The 22,555-nt window shown below is 43.2% G+C and overlaps 1 protein-coding gene across 4 annotated transcripts in view; it reads right to left on the minus strand.

Annotated features, from left to right (window-relative positions):
- Positions 1–22,555, minus strand: part of SIK2 (salt inducible kinase 2) — a 71,059-nt gene that overhangs the window by 14,888 nt on the left and 33,616 nt on the right. For 3 of the 4 annotated variants that reach the window (XM_042475365.1, XM_042475366.1, XM_042475368.1), the window contains 5 exons: positions 16,311–16,435; positions 13,197–13,320; positions 11,318–11,538; positions 9,019–9,171; positions 6,722–6,883 (listed from right to left, as the gene is read on the minus strand). In XM_042475365.1, the coding sequence (XP_042331299.1) occupies positions 6,722–6,883; positions 9,019–9,171; positions 11,318–11,538; positions 13,197–13,320; positions 16,311–16,435 (785 nt within the window). The remainder of the gene's footprint in view (positions 1–6,721; positions 6,884–9,018; positions 9,172–11,317; positions 11,539–13,196; positions 13,321–16,310; positions 16,436–22,555) is intronic. The other variant, XM_042475367.1, reaches the window with a different exon arrangement.

Consider the following 22,555-nt stretch of genomic DNA (forward strand, 5'->3'; position numbering starts at 1 on the left):
TCACAGTTTCAGTGAGTTATCCATTAATGATGGGGTTGGTCAAGCTGTAGCCAAAGTCATCATTGCCAAATTAGTTAAGTCAACAAAAGTGACACGGTACAAACAAATCTGGTGCAACAGACTCCCAGTGTTAAGGCAGTTCCCTTCTATACTTCAATGTCCCCCACTATCATTAAAAGTAGGCATATTTTCTCATGCTCATTATAGTTTTCTTTTCATTCCAGGTAAATCTGAGTGAAGGAAACCCATTTCCAATGCAAACTGTGCAGAATTTTCGTTTGTGAGAGCCAATGTGGTGAAGTGGGTTGAATGTTAGACTAGGGTCCAAACCACACTGCAGAAATAATCCAGTTTGAGAATGCTTTAATTGCCCTGGCTCAATGCTTGGGAATTTTGGAAATTTTGTGAGACATTTAGCCTTCTCTTGTCAGAGAGCTCTGGTACCACAATAAACTACAATTTCCAGGATTTCCTAGCACTGAGCCAGGTCTCAAACTGGATTATTTCTGCAGTGTGGTTTGGACCTAGGACACCAAGTGAACCAGATCTGAATCCTTGATCAGCCACAGAAAATCATTGGGTGACCCTAGGCAACTCACACACTCTCAGCCTCAAAGGAATGCACAAATTCCCTTCTGCAACAAATCGTACCAAGAAAACCCCATGATAAGGGTCGCCAGAAACCAGAAATGGCCTGAAGGCACACAACACACCCGTTAGGTGACTTTTTTTTTCCTGCGGAGGGGGATCCACAGATTTCATTAGACTCTCAAGGGGAGGTTTAATGACCTTAAAAAGGTGAAAAACTCTGGACTAGCGCATGTCAACAACCAGTGTCCGGGTGTTGGATAACAGCAGCCCTGCTCCAATTTAATCCAGGCTTATCAGAGGAAGCTGTACACTATACACTCTGCTAAAGCAAGGGAGAACCTCTAATCAATCTCCTAAGCAATGTACTTCGAAACGCTGATAAGACTAAACCACCCTGAGCCTCCTGCCTGAAAACATTTCTCGCTGGAAAATCCAGGAAGACCAAGAAGGGCAGTCTGGAAAGGAGATGGTTGTGTAATCTGCTCAAGCTGCATGCCTGCTTTCCAGTGGTGCAAGTTCAAATTCTTGCCAGCCGTGGGAGAATCAGCCATCTTAACAAGCTCAGGTCCAGAGCGGACACAAATGGCCGAGCGCACAAAACTAAGCTAATCAAATGAAGCCACCCTTGAGCCATCTCTTGTTCAGTGAAGATACCTAGCTATACAAGTACAGGCTGCTCTTTCTCTATTGCTATGAGGATTACTATTAATGTCACTGTTATTATACATTTTATTTCCACATGTTTCAGTAAACCTTTTATTCAAAACTAACAATATGATATGTGAGATGGAACACCAGGTCATATAACCCTTGCACAAATAAACATAAAACATTCTGAACATTATAGAGACCTCTTGAAGCTTTCTTCCCAAATGCACGCAGGGAGAACTTCCTATTTTGCTAGCTCCCACTACCTTTTGAATCCTAGTCCAGTGGTTTTTCACCTTTTGAATCCTTTTTTAACATGCTGGGTGGAACTGGTAAGGGAAGCTTTGCTCTCCCCTTCCCTCTGTTTTGCTGCACAAGCTTGCTCAGTAAAGGATCCTGGAGACAGCTGCGGTTTACCTTGCCTGTTGTACCTAAGCACATCACTACAGAAAGACTGGCTAGAGGAGAATCCCATTCTTTCCCGGCTTAAGCTTTATTGCAGTGTGAACTACAGATGCTGCTGTTACTTAGCATTGAAAGCATGTGTTTCTTCAGCCCTCCTTTGCCATCCTCCCACTGGTGATGCTGCTTAAAAAAAAAAGAGGACAAGGAAAAAAAGGGGTCTAGGTGAGCACAAAAACATGATTACAAAAGGAAGACAAAGATTAACTGACAGCAGCTTTGTTAACTGAGGTAAGTCTCTATGCTGCTGCTGCTGTATATCTTCAAGTCATTTCTGATTTATAATGTTCTAAGACAAATCTATCCTGGGGTTTTCTTGGCAAGATTTGTTCAGAGGGGATTTGCCATTGCCTTCCCTGGAGGTTGAGAGCGTGTGACTTGCCCAAGGTCACCCAGTGGGTTTCATAGCTGAGTTGGGAATCAGATCCTGGTCTCCAATGTTCAAACCTCTATACCAGATGTCTGTATAAAGCCTCCTATATAGGCGAATTAGCAGTATAATCTGGGCTGAATGAAAGAAAAGCATGAGGCAATGAATGCACAAGAACCGAAAGAGCTGCTCGCTATGCAGGTACAGGTGCTATGCATTTATGTTTCTGGACTGTTCTGTCCTGTCGTAAGAAGTGCAGATTACTTCCCTCTTGCCAGTTTGCATACATCTGAGCTGTTCTCCATCTCCCTTCAGCACCTCCGCCATGAAACCCAAAGCTTCATGTGTGAATGGGCAAAGCTCACTGGAGCAACAGTACTTCTGCACAAAATTGTGGCGCTGTCGCTTCTTATTCATCAGGTTTAGTGCTAGTCTGTGAACTAGAAAGGGGGGAGATGGCAAGGCATCAGTAGGAGAAACCTAAAAAGGGTGGTAGAACCACCTACTCTCTCTCCAGGGTGGGAAAGGGGAAAAAGAATAGCAAAAGGCCTCCTTAACATTTTCTGACAACCTGAACATCAAGCCTGTTACTACTCACGAAATGAATTAAAACCAAACATTAATAGCACTGTTTCAATTAAAGCATCTCCTTGGCTGCCAAGTTTCCAATAACCCATCATGTAAACAGGCAGGAAAACAACTGCCATTACAGCTGCAAATTAACATGGAAATTCTCTGCTCAAAGGAAATACAAGGGCTATAGGGTGTCAGAATGCAAGTCAACCATATCTGCAAAGTGGCACGCTTTTCTGAACATAAAACGGTCTAAGATGAGCTGCGAACTAGGAGTCGAGACTGAAATCCACCCAACAGTGTCCTTTGCAGAGAACCAACTAAGCAAGTTGCAACACTTTAAAGACTAGCAGATTTGGCTTATGCCACAATAAATCTGTAAGCCTTTCAGTCAGCCCTTGTTGCTAAGCTGCCAAATGCTTCGAAGCCAGCAGTAGTTTGTTCTCACCAACCTTTTACTCAAGAGGTTTCCCTCTTAAAGAGGAAAAACAGGCTTGTAGGGGGGGAAAAAACCCCAAACATACCAGTGAAGCTACTGAAAGCAGCCGCATGGGAAAGAGAGCACAAATCACCTCTGCCAGCTCACTTCCTTGGCTTCTATGTTGGGCTTCAGGAAAAGTAAAGCCCTTCCCTTCATAGTTATAGAAAGGGGTCCAAACCTCCTTTCCCAGTCTGGGCTTGGTAGACAAGAGGCCAAGTTCCTTCTTTTAAGCCCTATCCAGAAACAAGGCTAGTTTCTAAATGAAGGATGGACACACAGAAACTTTATGCAAAGTTCTGGAGTTTTGCAAAAAGAAAAGAAAAAGAAAAAAGGGGTCATTAGAGAAATGAGGGTAAAGTATGGTTATGTATTTGATGTACATTCTGTGATGTACAGTGGGCCCTTGGTATCCACTGGGGTTTGGTTCCAAGACCTCCCATGGATACCAAATTCCATGGATACTCAAGTTCCATTGAACATAATGGCACAGTAGGATGGTGTCCCTTATATAAAAGGCAAAATCAAGATTTGCTTTTTGGAATTTATATACTGTAAAAATATTTTCAAACTGTGGATGCACAAGTCTGTGGATAAAAAAATCATGGATACGGAGGGCTGACTGTATATATAATAAGGTTAAGTGATATGATGGAAGAGTGAGAAAAAGGAACGTTTGGGGTGTTTGGCTGAATGCTGGAGTGAGAGCTACAAATCAGAGCCAGGGATCAGATTCAGGGATAGGAATTAGTTACTCAGAGAAGAGATAGTGATATCACTATGGTGAAGATAGTGAAGAGAGGATTGATAAGATGAGGCAGTGAAGTAAAAGTGTTTGCGTCTGGGTCATGTAACAAGCTATGCGCTAGACAAGTTTGTCATGTACTTCTGAGGTTCTTTCCCATCTTTCACTTATTTCATAGGCTCCTCAACTATCCTATCAAAGGTAGCATTGTTAACAAGGCATTAAACCTCCATGCAAAAGGAATAAAGGAACAAACACAATGTTTCCTAAAACGAAACCCTTTCTCTGAAAAGAACATTTATGAAGACAGATGTCAGCATGCAAGATTATACTGCAGGAGCATCCCAGGACCTGCCACGTTGCCTGTTCAGAGAACGCCTTTTGCTGTCACGTGGCACAGAAACTGTGTTCATCACAATCAGGCTCCGGTCTGTCCATTTTATTGCAACCAGACACTAAGAGATCACAGTCCCTGACTGTTTTTCATGCAAAACACATTGCTTCCTCACCTGGGTGCTTCAGTTAGGTCCCCACCACACTGCCAAAGGGAAGACATGGTTGTTCACTAAAGCTAATGAGTTTTACACAAACCCTCATAGGTACACAGTTTTAAATCATTTAAAAATATTTTTAGTGGGATTAATCTCTCTTTTTTAACGCGTTAGGCTGCTGTGTATGTTTTTAGCCTTTAGAATCATGTTTACTGTTCGTTGATGTTGTTGTGTGACTCAAGTTGTTTCAGACTTATGGTGATCCCATTGTGGAATCTTCTTGGCAAAATTTGTTCTGAGGGGGGTTCTGAGAACTGCCTCCTATTGAGGCTGAGAGAGTATAACTTGCCTAAGGTCAGCCAGTGGATTTCCATGGCCAAGTGGGGATTCAAACCCTGCTTTCCAGAGTCATAGTCCAGCACTCAAACCACTACACCACACTGCTTTACTGTTTACACTGTTTTAATCAGGTTGGATTCATTGTATGCCCTGAGATCTCTAGATAGCAAGCAGAATATATATATTTAATTAAAAATAAATATTCTCTAGGGAAGAGGTCTTCACTTGGAAGAAATTCCAAAGTCCAAACCATTTTTATCTTGGGAAGTATAGCAAACCTCTTGGTTCTGGAAAATACCTACAGGGCTCCCACTTCCTTCTGCTAAACAGAAGCATGTGAATGCATTTCTCACGTACCTCTTTATTAACTACCTGCTTCTGGCAGCAGAAACAATCTTTTGTGGTAAGGCAGCGTGAAAAGGACACCAGCACAACCGCTGCAAATAAATGGGAACTATTGTACAACACCACAAGGACATTTAACATAGCTCTGCCATGGACTAACCGTGAAAAGAACGAGCAACCGCAACACACACGCCAGAGAGAGCGCACAAAGAGCTTGCTTTCTGATTATCTGAAACATTTCTAGCCAGCTTTTCTCCAAAGTGCCTTGCAACACCAGTTAACAGAATACTGACATGAAACAACTCAACAACGTCTTACGAAAAGCATTGTCAAAATCAATTTCTTAAAAAGATACCAACAGTGTCGCTTAAATTAATCAAATTCCACTGGATGCTTACGAAAGGAAAGGCAATTTTTACTGGGGGCCCCAAATCCCCAGAGAATTTGTTCTTCCAGACAGAGAGAGGCCAGAGCTCCCAAAACAGACACTGTGACAGAGAAAGTGATCTTCATATCCTGGGGAGAGTGAGCAAAGCAAGGAAAGTCCACGTGGGAGCAGAATGTCCTTCGCAGAGCTTGTACAAGTTACTTTTGCAGACTACAGTTTCCAAAATCCTCTCCAACCACTGCTGCAGGATTCTGGAAATCGATGTCAAATAAAATAACTCTTGCAAATCCTGGTCTTTCCAACCTTCTGGTGTCAAGCTATTCAGAGTTTTGGAGTTTTACAGATGAGCAGCCACTTTAAATCCTTAAGCACTGGCTTGATCAGGTCAGTCCTACTCATCCTAGCGAGTATTTAAACTGCAGCATTCTACAACAACTGACATATCCAGTGTCATAGAAATCCCCAGAAAAGCCTATCACTGTAATCTAATGTGGATATTAGCAGGGCATGGAGAACAGAAGCAAGAACATGGTTTCCTTTTCCAAAGGGGTGCAGCTGGAACATCCATCTTTCTTTCAACACTAGAATCTGGGGTCCTGCTATGAAGCTGAATGGTGGGGAGATTTAGGAGAGATTAAAGGAAACACTACTTCACCAGGGAATTTGCTACAACAGGATAAATTGATAGCCACTAACTCAGAGGACTTTAAAAGATCAGAATAACTCATAGAGGATGGAGTTACTGCTGATTAGTAGTCAGGATGATGGCCCTGTATTACCTCCAAGATCAGAGGCAGTAAACCTCTGCATAATAACTACTGAGGAAAGCAAACAGGAAAGCACTACTATACTCACACTCTCCTTGTGGATGTCCTGTAGGCATCTCATTGCTCACCATAGGGAAAGAACGCTAGACTTGACAGGCCTTCAATCTGATCCAGAAGTTACGAAAATTGCAGCTAGATCAGATCACTGGCTTGGGTACCCCAGCATTATTTCCTAACAGTGACCAGTGACAAGCAGCACATGAGTATAGAAGTGGTCTCCTGCGTTGGAACCCATCTACCTGGGCAGAATGACTAGCATCCCAAGTTCATCACTTAGGGAGGAATGCAACCACATCCAGGACAACTCCTTGGTCAATTGTACTGCCAACTGTCATAAAATTATGTGAGGCTATCAGATAAATGCCCCCCCCTTTCTTCTTCTGTGACTGCTTCCATGGACAGCAGTTAGCAGCTCTGAAGTTCAGAAGATGTAGCACAGGGCATGTGAGAAATGCAAAACATACCTTTGGTGTGTCAATTCTCTCTTCCTCCATGAAAGCTGATTCCGCCTGGCAGGCAGAAGGGGGAAAGGAGAATGCTTCAGCAGCTGTGGGTGGGAGGCCAGGAGACCTTAGCAGCCTTACATTCTGGGGACGCAGATTTATGGGAGGCATGGAAGCCTGGGCCTACAAGAGAGAAATAAACAGCAGTTATATGGGACATAACGAATACATATTTTTGGGGTAGTCATTTAGTGTCTTCAAATCAACTCCCAACATTTGGTAATATTATCCTAGGATTTTATGAGGGTGTTTTTGTTTTTGTAAAACAAAAAACCTTCGGAGGAGGTTTGAAGCAGAAAGAAAGACCAAAGGGTACCAGAGGGCGTGGAAATAAATGTACAAATATGCAAACAAACTGGAGTATAAGAGAAAGACAACAACAACAAAAAAGAAAAACAGAAAAACAGTAACCACAACCCTGGACTACTCAGAGGTAGCCCCTATCCATAGACAAAGTGATCACACAAAGAAAAATCAACATCTTTTAGTGCTTCTAGACAAAGCCATATGATCTTAGTATGCCAGCCTGGAGCTCTTAAACTAGGCCCACAAAGGGAATGAGAGAGGTCACAGAAAAGCAGAGCTTCCCCAAGGGCTTGGTGTTGTGCCTTCCCTGTTATCTCAAGAGCATGTAAGTCACAGTGTTCTGGTATTGGTGCCAGGCTGATTAAAAGCTCCAAGTTCCCTGCCGGCAAGAGGAGGGATGCCAGAACATCATTCGTTGTCAGTATGCGCTGCCATCCCAAACCTGAAGGGCAATGCTGTTCCTTTGTATGCAGCCTCACTTGGGAGATCAAAAGACTGCCCATAAGGGGCAGTCTGGAGAGCCTGTTTTCCTTCCGGAGGAAGCTCACAGCAAACAAACCGCACGGGCTCCCTTCGCACCAAAAAGAACCACTAAAAGTGGGTTCTTTTTGGCATGCACAGGAGCTGCCATCAGTGCGCCAATGCATACTGTGCCGTGTCAACAATGCAAGCATGGCACCCCAACGTGTGGATATGGTGGCCCCTGTATGAATGGGAGGCTGCCATAATGGTAGCGTCCGCATGAACTAGGGTTTGGGAGCATGTGGTTGCTGCACACTCCCGAACCCTAGAATCAGTGCAGACATGCCCCTTCCTGCCTGTCTGTCTCAGGCCTTGGTTTCTATGTATTTTTAAAAAAACCAAACACACACAAATAGGAAAGAAGAGAATGTGTGGACTTTGAGGAGAAGCCCCCAAGATTCTCATATTCTATCAACCAAACCTTGCTGTTGTTTTGAATGCAAGGCACATGATGTGTGTTTGACCGATGAGACCTTGAGACAAGACATCAGGCATTCTATCCAGAACTTGAAATGGAGACAAAACCGGCAGGAGGATCGGGAGAAGCACTACCCAACACAATACAGTCAGTATGTTTCCCTGACTTGTTTGAAAAACGATTTAGCAGCCGGGCTCCTTTCCTGACCACCAGCTGGTTTACAAGAGTGTGAATGTGGGCCAGTTCTTACCCTGTGGCTTCAGACCTGACACTGTTTGTGACTTGCATGTCAAGAGAATGCAACATCTGCCCAAAGCACAGGAAGGGATGATTTGTAGGGAAAGCTACTTAGAGAGCATTTACATAGCACTCTGAAGTAGTCAGACGGCTTCACACACAGTAATCCTCACAATCACCCTTTCAAGAAGGTCAGTGTTATCATTCCCATAATGCAAAAGGGCAGGGGGAAGCTGAGCCTGAGGGATGGTGGGCCGCCTAATGCTACCTATACACTCTGTGACAAAGGCGAGACTGGGAGTTTCCTGGGTCACCCTCTCAGTGATTATACCAACCCAAATGGGGGTGCCTCTGGAATGCTCAGCTTGAAATATAAACATCAAGAGCAGCAATCTCAATCCCCCCTTCCTGGTTTTCATGTTGCTGCACCAGACAGACCACTTTCTATAAGGATGGAGAACTGCAATTTCCCCTTGAGACACCCCTGTGCATTATCTCCATTTGCTTCTGTAATCCTTCTCAAAATGGTAGCAGGAAGTGACACCATATCACCATTTTGAGAGGTACTACAGAGGAAGCTAGAAGTGTCTGGGGTTCTACAGTACTTGTAGGAGTGGGGTGAGGGTATTTTTGCATGTTTTTGAGCACTGTGGCACTTCTGAAGGACTGGTGGGGAGTAGTGACTGCAAAAGCCGCCAACTCTTGAGTGTTGCTGTCAGCCCATGCACAAGGCAGTTTCTTAGGTTCCTGACTCTGCCTAGAACAGGGAGTTTACCTTGGCAACTGTTTGTTCAGCGATGGTGCTTGGTCGTCGCTGGCGGGAATCTAGCCGTTGCTCCACAGGGAAGCTACTGCGATGGGACTTGAGTCTCTCTACGAGCAAGTAATAGATAGCAGCAAAGTGGTTGTAGCTCTTGTTCTGAAGGGACTGCAAAGAGAACAAGCATCCGAGCATTAAGTCAGAATGTCTGTTATCTTTCACCTTTCTCCAGGTCAAGGAGGACTAACACAACAATGAAGACAAAGGAGTGGCGCAGAGTTCAACTGAGCAATATTTCCTTGGGAGAACTCGTATGGGCACAGCTGGGTCTGGGAGGAAACTTTTCAAGCAGGTGATATGAGCCTGTGAACTGGAGAGGGAGGATGGCCTCCTGGAGCTTGGAAAAATTGTTTTTGGATCATACCCTGCCAAATCCCCAAGCCCACATGGCAAGTGGTGGATTCTGGGGAGTGAAATGATAATAATAACAAAAATTAATATTCCCAAGCTCCATATGTCTGTCCTCCATGGCACCGTGCAGCCTAGCTCATTTTCAGGGATTCAAATGGAACTGCTTTTTATAAGTGCAATGCCATTTGTGTGGATGTTGAGACAAGATCTTCTTGGATTCTTTCTTCCCAGAGCAACATGCTCTCACTGTTTTTTTTTTAAAAGGAGGAGTATTGGGTCCCCAAAGCCCTTCAGGGGCTCTAACAGCAGCATGACAGGAGAGAAAAGTAACCGCAGAGGGGAACTCCTCAGCAATTCATGCCTTCTGCTTATTGTCCTTTCTGAGCCAATCTTCTGACTATCAAAGTAGATGTACAAGCAATACCCAACACCAGCTAGCCATTCCAAAGTCTGAGCCACAATGGGAAGCAGAGCCCTCGAGGAAAGAGAGGAACACGGTTTTCAGTCCTCTTTTCCCAACACACCTCCCCATGTCACTTTCTGGCAGGAAGCATTAATACTGCCGACTCCACACTGGCTAAAAATATCGACCGCTCTGCAGGAAGTGATCACACAGACTCCGCAGGGAGCATTGCAGCATGTATTTCTGGTAAGAGGCTTGATTTGGAATCCTAGCCGAGACACCAAAAATAAAGCAGCAATTGTGTCCTGCTCTTATTTTAACCTCCCATCGTCAAATCTCACATTTCAGAAGCTCAAAGCAAAAGGGAGCTTGACTTCCTGTTTTGCTCCTCTTGTTATCCTCAGTATTTCCGAAAACATGTCCTCTCAATAAAAATGGGAAACAAGACCACATGCTTCAGGCTATGAAACGTGGAAGTCTCAGCAATGAAGAGAAAATGAAAATTGTCACTCCCCCACTACAAAAACATTTGAAAGTGCTTTATGTCTGATCCATTTAGGAGGGCAAAAATGCCAGATTCAAAGGATGGGTGGGTAAAACAAACACCTAAAGATTAAGTATCTCCTTCTCTGTTCATTACTGGCTTATATCCAGGGACAATACAGACCTTTCTGGTACGCCAAGATGCACTTTGCCGTCACTCCTAAGTTCTCTGCAGAGGGACTCCTCAAAACAGAATAGCAGCTGATATAGGGGATCTGAGGGCTGCATACTTCCCTACTAGATCTCAGAAGGCCACAAACACACATTGTACAGCCATAGTTTATGCAGTTCTTGTTCAGGTGGGGATATTTTTATGTGCATTCATGTTATTATTATTAATGGAGTGTTGGAGGGGCTGTGGCAGATTGATGAGGGAGGTTTCAGGGCACAAAGTGGAGCCTATTGCCCACCTGAGTTCTAGAGAGGGGTGGGAGCATTTTCATCATTGTTTTGGGACTTTTTCAAGTCAAGGAGAAGCCTGTTCCAAAGCAGACAGTGAATCAGAAGTTACTTCTGGTTTTGAAAAAAAGTCACCCAATCTAAGCCACCCAGGGGAGAGCAAAAGACATTATTAAATTGCTCCAGAATCCTCCATGAGAATTCAATCAAAAGCTTTTCTGCAAAAACAAAACATGAGGGAAGACTTGCATGGCACATAAGCATCCCTGAAATCTTGCATGCCACATGCAAGGTGCACGCTCCCTGCTGTATACAGTATATAGGAAAAGTCACTTGCAGGGACACCACCAAAACAATACTTTCTTGAACACATTTTTTCATACCCAAGAGACATCCCCACCACTGCCGCCCAAATTATTTTTTTTCTAAACAACTGGGTTCACTAAAATTCTTGCACCATGACATGACACACAAAAAGCCTAAAAATTCCCATCTCTGCCTCCCCATAGTAAAGGTACCACTGCAGACAACCTCCCTCAGCTACAGAGACTATTTTACCTCAATGGTTTTCTGCTGGTCTATGCCCAAGCTGTGCATCAACCTCAAAACTTGCTCATTGTATTCTCCAAGGGAGGGCTCATTCTCTTGGCCCTGAGGATAGAGAACAGGCCTTTGGACAGGAATCTCTACCAGCATCCACTTGTGTTCTTTAATCTGTGCAATGCTCAGCCTCTTTGATGGATCCAGGACCAGCATCCTCCGGATAAGATGTTCACACTCTGCATGGAGAAAAAAGTGGGTGTGAAAATGATCACTGAATCCTAACTCTAACTTGGAAATGTGGTTTTCTGGACTACAACTACTGGAATCCTTCAGCCAACAAAATCAGCAGCCACTATGGTTAAGAGATTAACGGAACTGTGGTCCATAAAAGCTCTAAATTTGATAGAACTAGCATAGGGCATAGCTAAAAGGTCTTCCTTTCTATGCACTTGTTAATCCTGCACCTTCCTATATGGTCTCTGTACAATAGTAAAGTGGTTTAGCTTAAATGGCAAGTCACTCCTAACTAAAAATAAAATAATAATAATAATGATATTGATTTGCAGAGAGAGCAAAATCCATTTTTCCTCACAGGTGAACAATTAGAGGGAACTGCACATTATCTCCAGCTGTGGGAACAGAACAAGGAATAATCATAATTCTTTACACCCATGGGGCCAATGGATACGCACAAAAGAACTACACCTGCAATAACCAACAAAGCCTCAGGAACGAGGTAGAAATATCTTGCATTTTACAGCTGATGCGATATAAGCACAGTCACAGAGGAAACCCGTGGTAGAGAATGGTGTCTTATTCCAACAATCCCAGTTTCCTGGCCATGAATATTAGTACTCTCTTGATAAGTTCACACTTGAGCTATAAATCTTAACATAGGGTAATGTAGATAAACCAATCCTTAGAGCCAGGAGAAGATTTAGTCTCCCTTCAGTAGATTCCTGGCTTATCTTTAAGAGCTAGCCAAGGAAAACTCCACGTTGCTATGTAAACTCATTTCTAACCCTAAACTGTTTCTATGGTGTGTTTGGCAAACTAGGACTTATTTAAACCACAGTTCCTGGTTCACATACAAATTAAGTGCACAATTCACAAGGGCAACCTGATCTCAGGGAAATGGGAGGTGCATGACTTGATGTACATGTGGCACTTCAAACAAAACAAATAGGCAAGTCCATTCATTATGACAACACTATTACTTATGGCATCCTAGGTGCTTACTATGGTGCATCAAATAGCTAGGTTTTCCTAAAACAGATGGCTTAGCAACAGCTAAAAGTGTTATTAGGGTGCTGCTTTGGTCAGGGGCCGAACCATGGGAACCTTGGCCTCACAACACATTCTGTGTATGTTTCAGCTGGTGATGCAATCCCCCAGTTGCTCTAAAACTGGTGTAACACAGGCTTATACAGTTGTACAATGGAAGAACCAGATGACAATTTCATCAGGGAGTCACCTTTACTGAAAATGAACTAATTATGGTATCAAAGTTAGTCTTCAGCAGAGTTTGGAAAAGTTACCTTTTGGACTATATGACTCCTACACTGCAGCCTGAGGCCATGTTGTTTAGGAGATGAGAGGTTCTGGAAAATGCAGTCCTCTCCTCCCAAAACATTTCCAAACTCTGGTTTCCCAGTATCCAAACTGACTCTAAAGACTTCTGCTTGCTTTGATGTTGGAAATAATTTTCTGGTCTGGTCTGAAATTCTGCTATTTTTAGTCCGAGGGACACACTGGAATTGCCTTTAGAATTTTTTTATCTTTCTCCTCTGCCATATCTTCACTACACTGATATTACATAACTAATGAAAGGAACCAAAGCATTACAAAATTTTTTGTAATGTCTCAAAAAACAGTGGTATGTGTTGGGAGTTACCTTCGGACATGAAATAGGGGATCCGGAATCTTCCTTCTAGAACTCGCTGTCTCAGGATGGGGAGGGTAGGACCATCAAAAGGCAGTGCTCCACAGACTAAAACATAGAGAACTACACCCATGCTCTGGAAAACAAAAAGACAAGAATACTGGATTTGCCTTTGAACACACATGGATCGAGACCCAGAGATCCCACACTGTTAAGAACATTGCCCAAAATCTGTTGGCTTCACTCTGTACTCTTTCACTGCTTTAAAACTGCCTTTGAATTTATTGCATTTTAATAGTATAATTTGTTTAGCTGTGTTTCAATATTTTAAATGTTTGTGTTTTTTATTTGGATCTCTTCTTTGATCTTAGGGGGTCAGTTGCTTCCAAGTTTTGGGAGAAACGCAGGATATGATTTTTAAAACAAATAAATGTTTCTGCATTTTCTAAAATTCTGCAAGAAACTGGTCTAGACTTTAAAGACAAATGCTTCACATTTGTTGAAGCTGGCTGCAACAACTGGGATGTGCCAGAATTAAACATGGACAGGGCTTGGGTAGTGGTTAAAAGCATGGTTCAAGCCTGTCTATTGCAGCCTGAGACAGGTTTTTGTTTTTTTAAAACTGACCAGAACCGGGAGTCAAAAGAATCAATTAGAAACTATTACTGCTGGACTGCAACTAATTCACAAGCTACAGCAATGCTGTCCCCATCTGCTGCATGCTTATGATCCAACTAGCAACTGTGGGTTCTACTTAATCAGCTGGATCTATCCGGGTGTCATGTCTCCAGATTTGTCCTCCAATGTAGTGTTGTCCCCACATTTGGAAAAAGACCTCTCAAGTGGGGCGACAGCCATCTCTCAACATTATGGCAGGAAAGCATTCCCTTGAGGAATTCACTCCTTCTTAGAATATTGAACAGAACAGACACCAGCTTAAATCCAATCGCTAGCTGCAATTAGAGCTGGCCCACTGAATTAACAGAATCGATATATGTAGCGATTTGACAATCAACAATTGAGTCAATAGGTCTGCTCTGGTTGTGGGGGCTAGCAACTGGGTTTAGACCATCCTGTCCTGAGTAAGTTACATTGCCCAAATATACTTTCCAAGATTACAGACATGTTCTAGCAAAACTGAAGAAAAAAATCCGACAAGTATTTTTGCAACTCTGGAAGTGTAAAACAGACGAGATCCTTAACAACACCTATAAAGGAGGTTGGATTCAAGAAGCTAGCTTTACTAGAGAAAATACAAACCATCTTCAACAAAGGCTTAAGTATTCTTAATCCATGTATGAATCCCACCCCAAATTTTGCATGAATTCTTGCTGTTTAGAACACACAAATCTGCTCCATTCTAGTTCCTTACTTGAAAAAGCTTAGGAGAAGAAATCCTTGTGAGGGTCAGGATAAGAGCCTCAGATCCTGATTTTATGCAAAGCCCGTTAATAGTTATTGCATAAGATTGGAGGGCAGAGGAAGGGGGGGGGAGAATAAAGGAAGAGGCAAAGTCAAAGTATCAGCAACATGCCAACGGATGAACTCTTTTGGAAGTGTGTACATTATCCGAGGACCTGAGTTTTAAAGACTGTTTGACTAATGAATGCCACACAAAAACTGTGGGGACATAATGGAAAGGCATTCTTAAATTGGACAGGGCAATATATGTAGATTTTAAGTACTTTTAATGTCCTCTTTCCCTCTTGAACATCTTGTTCTCCTTGGCAAGTTTTGACAGAGCACCACTCCTCTCATACAGGTTTGAGGTAGTGGTGAATGAGACAAATCCCATCATTATATAGTGGGAGCACTGGCTGGATTTTGTAAAAGTGAACGAAATATCTTTTTGTTGTTGTTTAAGGCAGCTTTTATGTGGCAGTGCAGAAGCCTCTCTCCCACCCCACCCGCTGCTTCCACAGCTATTTTGTTCGCATCCTGGCAAAGTCATCTACTTTCACAAACACCTCCCCAACCTCCGCTTGTACTAGCCCATCCTCGCATTAACAGCCGAAAATCTTAGGGTGTGGGCAGGGTGTGCACCGAGTTCATCTGGAAGCTACAGGGCAGCGGCTGCAACAAAGCAAGAACTGTTTTCCTTGATGAAGGGCAATGCTTGTTGGGATGTGTTTATTTGTTCAACAACGTGGACGGAGCTTCACATGGCAGAAGGCAACACTCCTGCTTGGGCCCTGCCTTGTTTCTAAAGAGAATAGAGACCGGGAGCCAATTCCAACATGGTAGATTTTATGCAATCCACCAAATGAATTTGTACCTGCTGTGAAGAAAGAGAAGATAGAAAATTGCCTAATGTTATAGTTTTCCTTGCTGGAGAAGCCTGTAGGCACACACTCCCATGACTGCAAACCCATCAAATAATGCTGAGCTAAGCATTAGTGAAATATCCAGCCTGGCACGTCTTAGTTCCTAGCCCAAATCCCAGCACCACGAGAGCCTGCAAAACCCTGCTGTGTGGACGCCGTTGCTAATACCCAGAGACACTAAGACCCAATTACAAAAAGATGAACAAATGAGGAGCAGCATGCTTGACAATGCATTAAAATGCTTAAGGACCCTGGCTCAGCATATTCTCTCCCCTCTCTGCACTTTGTAAGATTTCCTTGTCACCCTGAATGTCCCTTCCCATTAAAGTGGCACGAAGCAAGCAAACATACCCACAATGCACGCACATTCTGACTTTGGTTCATCTGCATGCACCTGCCTGCAGCGGAATTGTTCAAGGCAAACAGCCTGTTCGCTCAACAAAAAAAGGAGGGCAGATAGCAGCCATGTGCAAATGACTCAGACAATGCCTCTAGTGTTAGAGAGTTTTGGTTTGAACTCCCAAGGAAGGAAGAATTAATGCACTAAAGCACAGCATGGCTGCTTGAGCCTGGCCTTGCCCAGATTCAGGAGGGAGAGGGTCAGCTCTCTGCATCAACTGAATTATTTCTGGTCTTACAATAGGTGATGGTTTCAAAGGGAGACCTCAAAGCTATTCAGTCTCTGTGACATGTCTAAAGAGGCAAGAGCAATGAATCCTTGGGCCACGAAAAAAAGGAAACCCAACTAAAGGAGAGAACAGTTTCTTTAAAAAGGGCGCTTTACTTAATACAGTGGAGATACCCAAATATCCAGCTGGGGACCCTCGTACTGCTGGCCTTCGAACACTTCAGGGGCTGCATACGGGGGGCTTCCACACCACGTTGTCAGAGGCTCACCACTTTTGTAGAAATTGCCAAACCCGAAATCTGTAAAGAGAGGAAAAGAAAGGATAATAGAGAACAGTGTGTCTGAAATCCAGGTTTAAGGTATTCTTTCTTTAGTAGTATATACATGCTGCTGAACGAAATGAAATGGGGCCTAGCTATTATTTATTCTGTCCAAGTTCCCTGTGGGTTTGCTAAACTTGAAGGGACTTTGGACAGGCTTTACAGTGTTGGTCAATACTGGATGCTTTATCTGTAATGCTTTTCTGAGAGCTGAGTCTTGAAAAGCTCTCCAACTCATGGGGAGAAGAATTCTCCAAGGATGGGACTGCATGCCTTCTAGACTCCACCCTCCATATGGCAGCTGTCAAACAATAAAGAAAAGAGCAAATGACATCTCTTTCTCTTCATCTGACAAACTCATCTGGGGAGCTGCAGTCACCAACAATTGAACAATAGGTAATTTTCCACACTGATATTCTATGCAAAGTGGTTTAAGGAGGAGTCTTAAGTTTGTCAGCTACTGGCCGCTGATCCACAGAGAGTCTCTAGGAAACTACCTGTATCCGGATATGTTAATAAAATGCCATGAATGTGGTAGAGGTCTCTGGCACACTGGGGAGGAAATATTGCTGGTCTGCCATATCAGATAGCTTAAGAAGCACTGCTCTAGGTCTCCTGTGAATGCTTCATAAGGGTTTTCATTAAGGGCTGTCTGTGTAATTGGTGCTCCTGAACACAATTAAGTGCTGTCTGTGTCTTGTCTGAAGGGGTGCTTTGTATGCCCTTGGGCTTTCTCTAATATCAACAGAGGCTCATTTCATGTCATCTGACAGACAAGGACAGTAGCTTAAAGCAAGGGCAGAGACATGTTTCGGACCAGTACTCCAATCAGCCTCAGCCAGCACAGCCAATGGTCAAGGATTACAGAAGTCCAACGCATCTGGAGAGCCTTCGATTGCCTGACCCTAATTGAACACATTGAAGATACAGAAGAAATGCCAGTGGATTTCAGAAAAATTGGCACTTCCTTTCTGAACCTATGGAAAAGGATAGTTTCTGAGAGTCAAAGCTGGAAAAACCATAGGAGCCTTTAATGAGGGAATCTGAAATCGGATTTTAACCTTGACCCTGAAAAAACAGCTCTGATTTGGCTTCTCATTTACCTCCCCTCACCACTCCTCTTCACTGCCTACTGAATGTAATCTTCTGCTTGGCATGGGTCTCTCTTGTGCATTCAACACTCCCATTGGGAACCTGCAGATGAATAACTACCATGCTCAATTGGCAACCTCCAGCCCTGCTCTACGCATCTGCAGATCCGCTCCCAAGTTACCGAAGTCCTAGAGTGCCTTAAAAGCTGCTAAAATGCCTACCTACCTAAGTCAGTGCAGCTTAAAAGGGCAGAATGTATGGCTCGAGAGCAAAGAGGTGAACAATTAAGGAGCCTGCTGAAGAGGACACAATGGAGAGCAAGTAACAGTCTGTTCTCGCCCTTTTGCTATTTAACGTCTCCTGTGATGGCGGAAACAAAAGAACCAAGAAGGCGTCGATTTGAACCAGTATAGCATTCATGGTTTAAAAGCCTCCAAGAGACAAGCAAGCATATGTTCCCAATTCTTTCTGCACTTTCCTCTGTCAAAGACAGCTGTCAAAAGCATACCCATACGTCTTTTGCATAACATTTGTATTGCAAGCGTTATACAGCATGGCTTCATGCACTTACTATTAGCATAGCAAGGGTGCCTAGCTTCTCACTTAATGGCCTCTTTTAAGGCACTGCTTTGATTATTAAAAAACAAACCTGTCCAAGCCCAAGTCAAACAAGAACAGAACACCAAAGTACACAGGCAAGCTAGGCTTCCAACTGTGTCCTTGAGGAAAGCCATGCCTGAAAACAAGAAGCCCACCACCTTCTGGTATCCTTTGTAAAGTTTGAAGGGATCTTACAAGCAAATCTCAAACTGTCTGGTAACAGAGAACTGTGGCTTCAGTGTTATCTCCCATCTGAATGGTTCAGAGACATGTGAGTGCCATGTGGCATTATCAGCAGATAGCAGGGCTGATAAATACTGACATTTAGGAGGCATCAAGACCTCTGCTCCACCAATGGGCATGTGGCCTTTTGTTGGAGAAAGCGAGTCCAAGTTCACCTAACATTACCTGAGCTCTGAAATGCAACCAAAGGTCGAGTCTTACTCCCCACCTCTTCTGCAATTTCTGTCTCCCTATACGGTTCAAAGCTGGGGAAACAGACCGAGCCAAGACCAGAGTCTGAAACAGCTTCAGCCCCAAAGAAGAACTGGGTGAGCCTAGAATAATGCAGACTGACAATCTTCCTCTTTGAGGTCCAATGTCTGGGGGCTCAATCCCCAACCTCATTAATATAGAACTTGCCTTTTTGTGTGTAGCTGCCTTATGTGTAACCTTCTGGGAACAAAATACAGATAAGGAACTGAGATTCAAACCATTTTGCACCTCAGCTCTCTCTGTGTACAAAGACCCCACTTACAGGCACCATTTTAAAACTATCATTCCAATGTTGCAAATGGTTCTTTTAATTGCTTCGCACAAATAAGACCATCAGAACAGCCATGCTGGATCAGACAAAGGATCTTTGGGTTCAGCATTCTGCAGCCAATGCTTACAAAAAAACAAACACAGAGACCCATATACACACTCCCCACAAACTATCTGATTTTGCTACTCTAGGATCAGCAATGCAGATAGTGACCTGGCTCACCCATAATATTAAAGCATGGTTAGAGTTTGATGGTGAATTACAGCAAGCCTTTGTCTTGCCCCAGGTCACTATGGCTTTCCCCCAGAATGGCCACAAGGAGAATATCACAACTGTGTTTAATCTCAACTATGATTAATCAAAACAAACCAGCTTCATAAGCCATGGCTTGAAGTTGGCTTGTTTGCCTAGGCTGGTACATCAGAACAAATGGCATTTATTCTACAGTTCCTCACAGCCATGCAGGAAAGGAAAAGTGTGTGAGTCCAAAGACTCTGTTGCTGTTAACACAAAACCACAGTTTTACATTTTTGGTTATGTAGCCAATGCCAAGAAGAATAGTTTTTACAAGCACACACTACAAAACAACACTATTTTGTCCAGGATATTAAAATTGCTTGTTTTCCTTTAGGTAGGGTTGTGTAATAAATATTGCTAATGACAAAGATTCTCTAAAAGAAACTAAAATAAAAGAGAACCCCAACAGAAAATGCATGTGGTCAATGGAAGGCACCCAAAAATACATAGAAAGAGGTGGCTAAAAGTAGAATACACAAAGTATTCACATATATCGCTTTAAGCAGGATGAGCATATTTCAAGTTCTTGAAACACAAAGAGTTACAGAATTAATTGCAAAGGGATATTGTGAAGTTGAAAGTAGAATAAAAATAAACCAAATGCCTGCTGAGGGCTTCAAAAATATTGATCCTTTCAACAGTAGGAGATGGCCTAATTTACTTTGAGGTGCGCCCAGCCCTGAAGTCATAATCTCCCAGAAGGGAAGAAACTTGTTCTCATTTTATCTGAAAACAACTGGGAAACCCAGACATCACACCTCTCCTTTCATTCAGTTGATGAGCCAGATAATTAAACTGTGAAAATTTGTGCCCTCTGTTTGTTACTGAGACGGCTGTTTCATCACCAGATTTTGTGAACTTTATAAAAAAATCACTTTAAAATCTCTTGAAAAGGACAAAGTATTCTTTCCTTTCTAGACGTCTATATATGTGTCCAGAGTGTGACAGATAGACAACAGTTTTTCGGTATGAACTGAAGACCTTCCAGAAATATCACGACCAGGAGGTTTCTAAACCCAGATTATGCATACTGTAATTCTGATGCAGCAAAATGACAGATACAACCAAGGAATGGCTATTTGGTAATGCTAAGTCTCACACAAATACAATGTTTGCTTTCCAGTATTAACACCTCTGAAGTGCCTATTTTTGATGCTAATTCATCAGCTGTAGGACAGGGCTCTACAGCAAAGGAACATCTTGTTTTTCATCCTGGGAAGCGGAGAAAATAATCCTAAAAGTAGGTTTCAGCTCTCAAACGTGTCAGAAAGACACTGTGGGGTAGTGGTTCCAGTGTCGGACCGGATTTCTGAAAGACCAGGGTTCGAATCACTGCTCATCCATGGAAACCCACTGGGTGACCCTGAAGAAATCACATGTTTTTCCAGTTTCAGAGGAAGGCAATGGGAAACCTCTAAAGAAAATCTTGCCAAGAAAATCCTACAATAGGGTTTCCATAAGTCAGAGTTGACCCAAAGGTACAAACAAATAATCATAAAGAGAATAAAGGTCACGTAAAGCCATATCCATTTTGAAACCACAAATGCAGACACTACAGCAGATTATTAAAGCCCCTTCCTCATGTAGAAACAGACCAGTAGCCAGTTATTATAACAAGGGACTTATGGGGGGGATGCATAAGAAATCAAACTTGTGCACTAGAGATGTCTTTCTCTCTGTCTCTCACACACACACATTCAAAATGATTTGAAATATGGCTTTGTGTTGCTTCTCCCTGGCTCCACACTTACAGTACAATCCATGCAACAGTACCATTAAGAGACGGGACCTATGAAGTACTGCTGCTGAACTCCTCCCCCAGTTTACAACTCAAATGACCTGAGTTCACATGAAGACGAGTTGTAAAGAACTGAGATGAGCCAAGCAGAGGAGTGTCTCCTTGCATAGTTGTACGATCTCCCCAGGATGCCAACAAAAATGTACCTGAAATACGAGTACCATGCAGCTTGTTTACCGTCTAAGATTTTAATCCTTTGTGTGGAATGTAAGAACATTATTACGCATCAATATGGAACTGCTTGCCTCTTTGTCTTGCATGGACTTGCACATAACCATTCATAGGTTCACCTGAGGCACATTAAGGGTGGCCTTCCACGTGGCCAAGCAAAACAGCTGTGCAAAGCCCAATGGGAGCAAGGTGACCGCTTTTATGGTTAGCCCCCATAAAAGTGCTCTGCTTCAGTGACCCCACCCTGGCTTTAAAGGCTGGACTGCTCTCCATCTGTTCTCCTTGCAGGCATGAAGGCAACAGCTTCACAGTCTGTTTTGTCTAAAACAGAGTCTTTCCATTCAGAAGGCAAATGCTGGGCTCATTTGTATCACTGCCCCTGCTAGGAGAAAACACTGGGAAACACAGACATTGGCTGCTCTACTTCTCTTTCTGCAAAGAATTGGTCTCAAATTGGGGGGTGAAGACCCCAAATTAGGAAGATGTAGCCCAATGTAGGCTGAGTTGAAGCACCATTCCCATTCTGGAATAAAAGGGTGAGTGGTTTAAGCATCTGAATAGCTGGCCCTTTTAACACCAGCAAAGAACAAATCTCAACAGTCCCAGCTCCTGCTCAAGAAGCGATGCCCAATTAAATCCCTTTTTCTTGGGTGCAAATGTTTCAAGGCTCAGGAGGCCTGTCCTTTATGGGGTGACCACAATGCCAAACAACAAAAGATCGGCATATTTTCTTAGAGACAGTGAAAAAACAAAACATAACAGGAAGGCAGCCAGGAGAGTAGCTACTGAAGAAGGAGGGGAAATGAGGACATTGGCCCTGCAAGAATTCTGCCCTCTCCATGACGTTTTCTTCCAGTCCCTAGTTTCCTAGTATTGCAAAGGCTTGACACTTCAGTTGGATATTTAGAAATAAAGAGTTCAGGCATCCAAAGAAAAGGGGAAAGCAAAGTGACCAAGGAAAAGCCAACAAAGCAAGGAGAACAGTTCTAGTACAGTATCATCCAAAACCCACAAAACAGTGGTAACTTTATTGGGACAACCAAAATGCACATGATGGATGTTGCAAGCTTTCAAAGCTCCATTGGCTTCTTCATCAGGCAAAGGTGTTATAAATGATACCAAAGAAAGAAAGAAAGAAAGAAAATGATGTCAGTCAAAGCCCTGCCTTTGGGTCAAGACGTTGTGGTTCTTGTCCTCAGTTCAGATGGTATGGAAGGGTATTCATGCAGGTGGACCTCTCCTCCTTCTGGCCATGTGGGTACTGGGAGATTCAGTCCAGGAAATACACTTTAAATTCTATTAGGAAGACCCAAACGCTACCGCCTTTGAGACCCAGTTTGCCTCGAACCCTTAGTGAGGCTACAAATCCCTTTGT

Source organism: Sceloporus undulatus, chromosome 6 (assembly GCF_019175285.1).
Source record: "Sceloporus undulatus isolate JIND9_A2432 ecotype Alabama chromosome 6, SceUnd_v1.1, whole genome shotgun sequence".
NCBI classification, from domain to species: Eukaryota; Metazoa; Chordata; class Lepidosauria; order Squamata; family Phrynosomatidae; genus Sceloporus; species Sceloporus undulatus.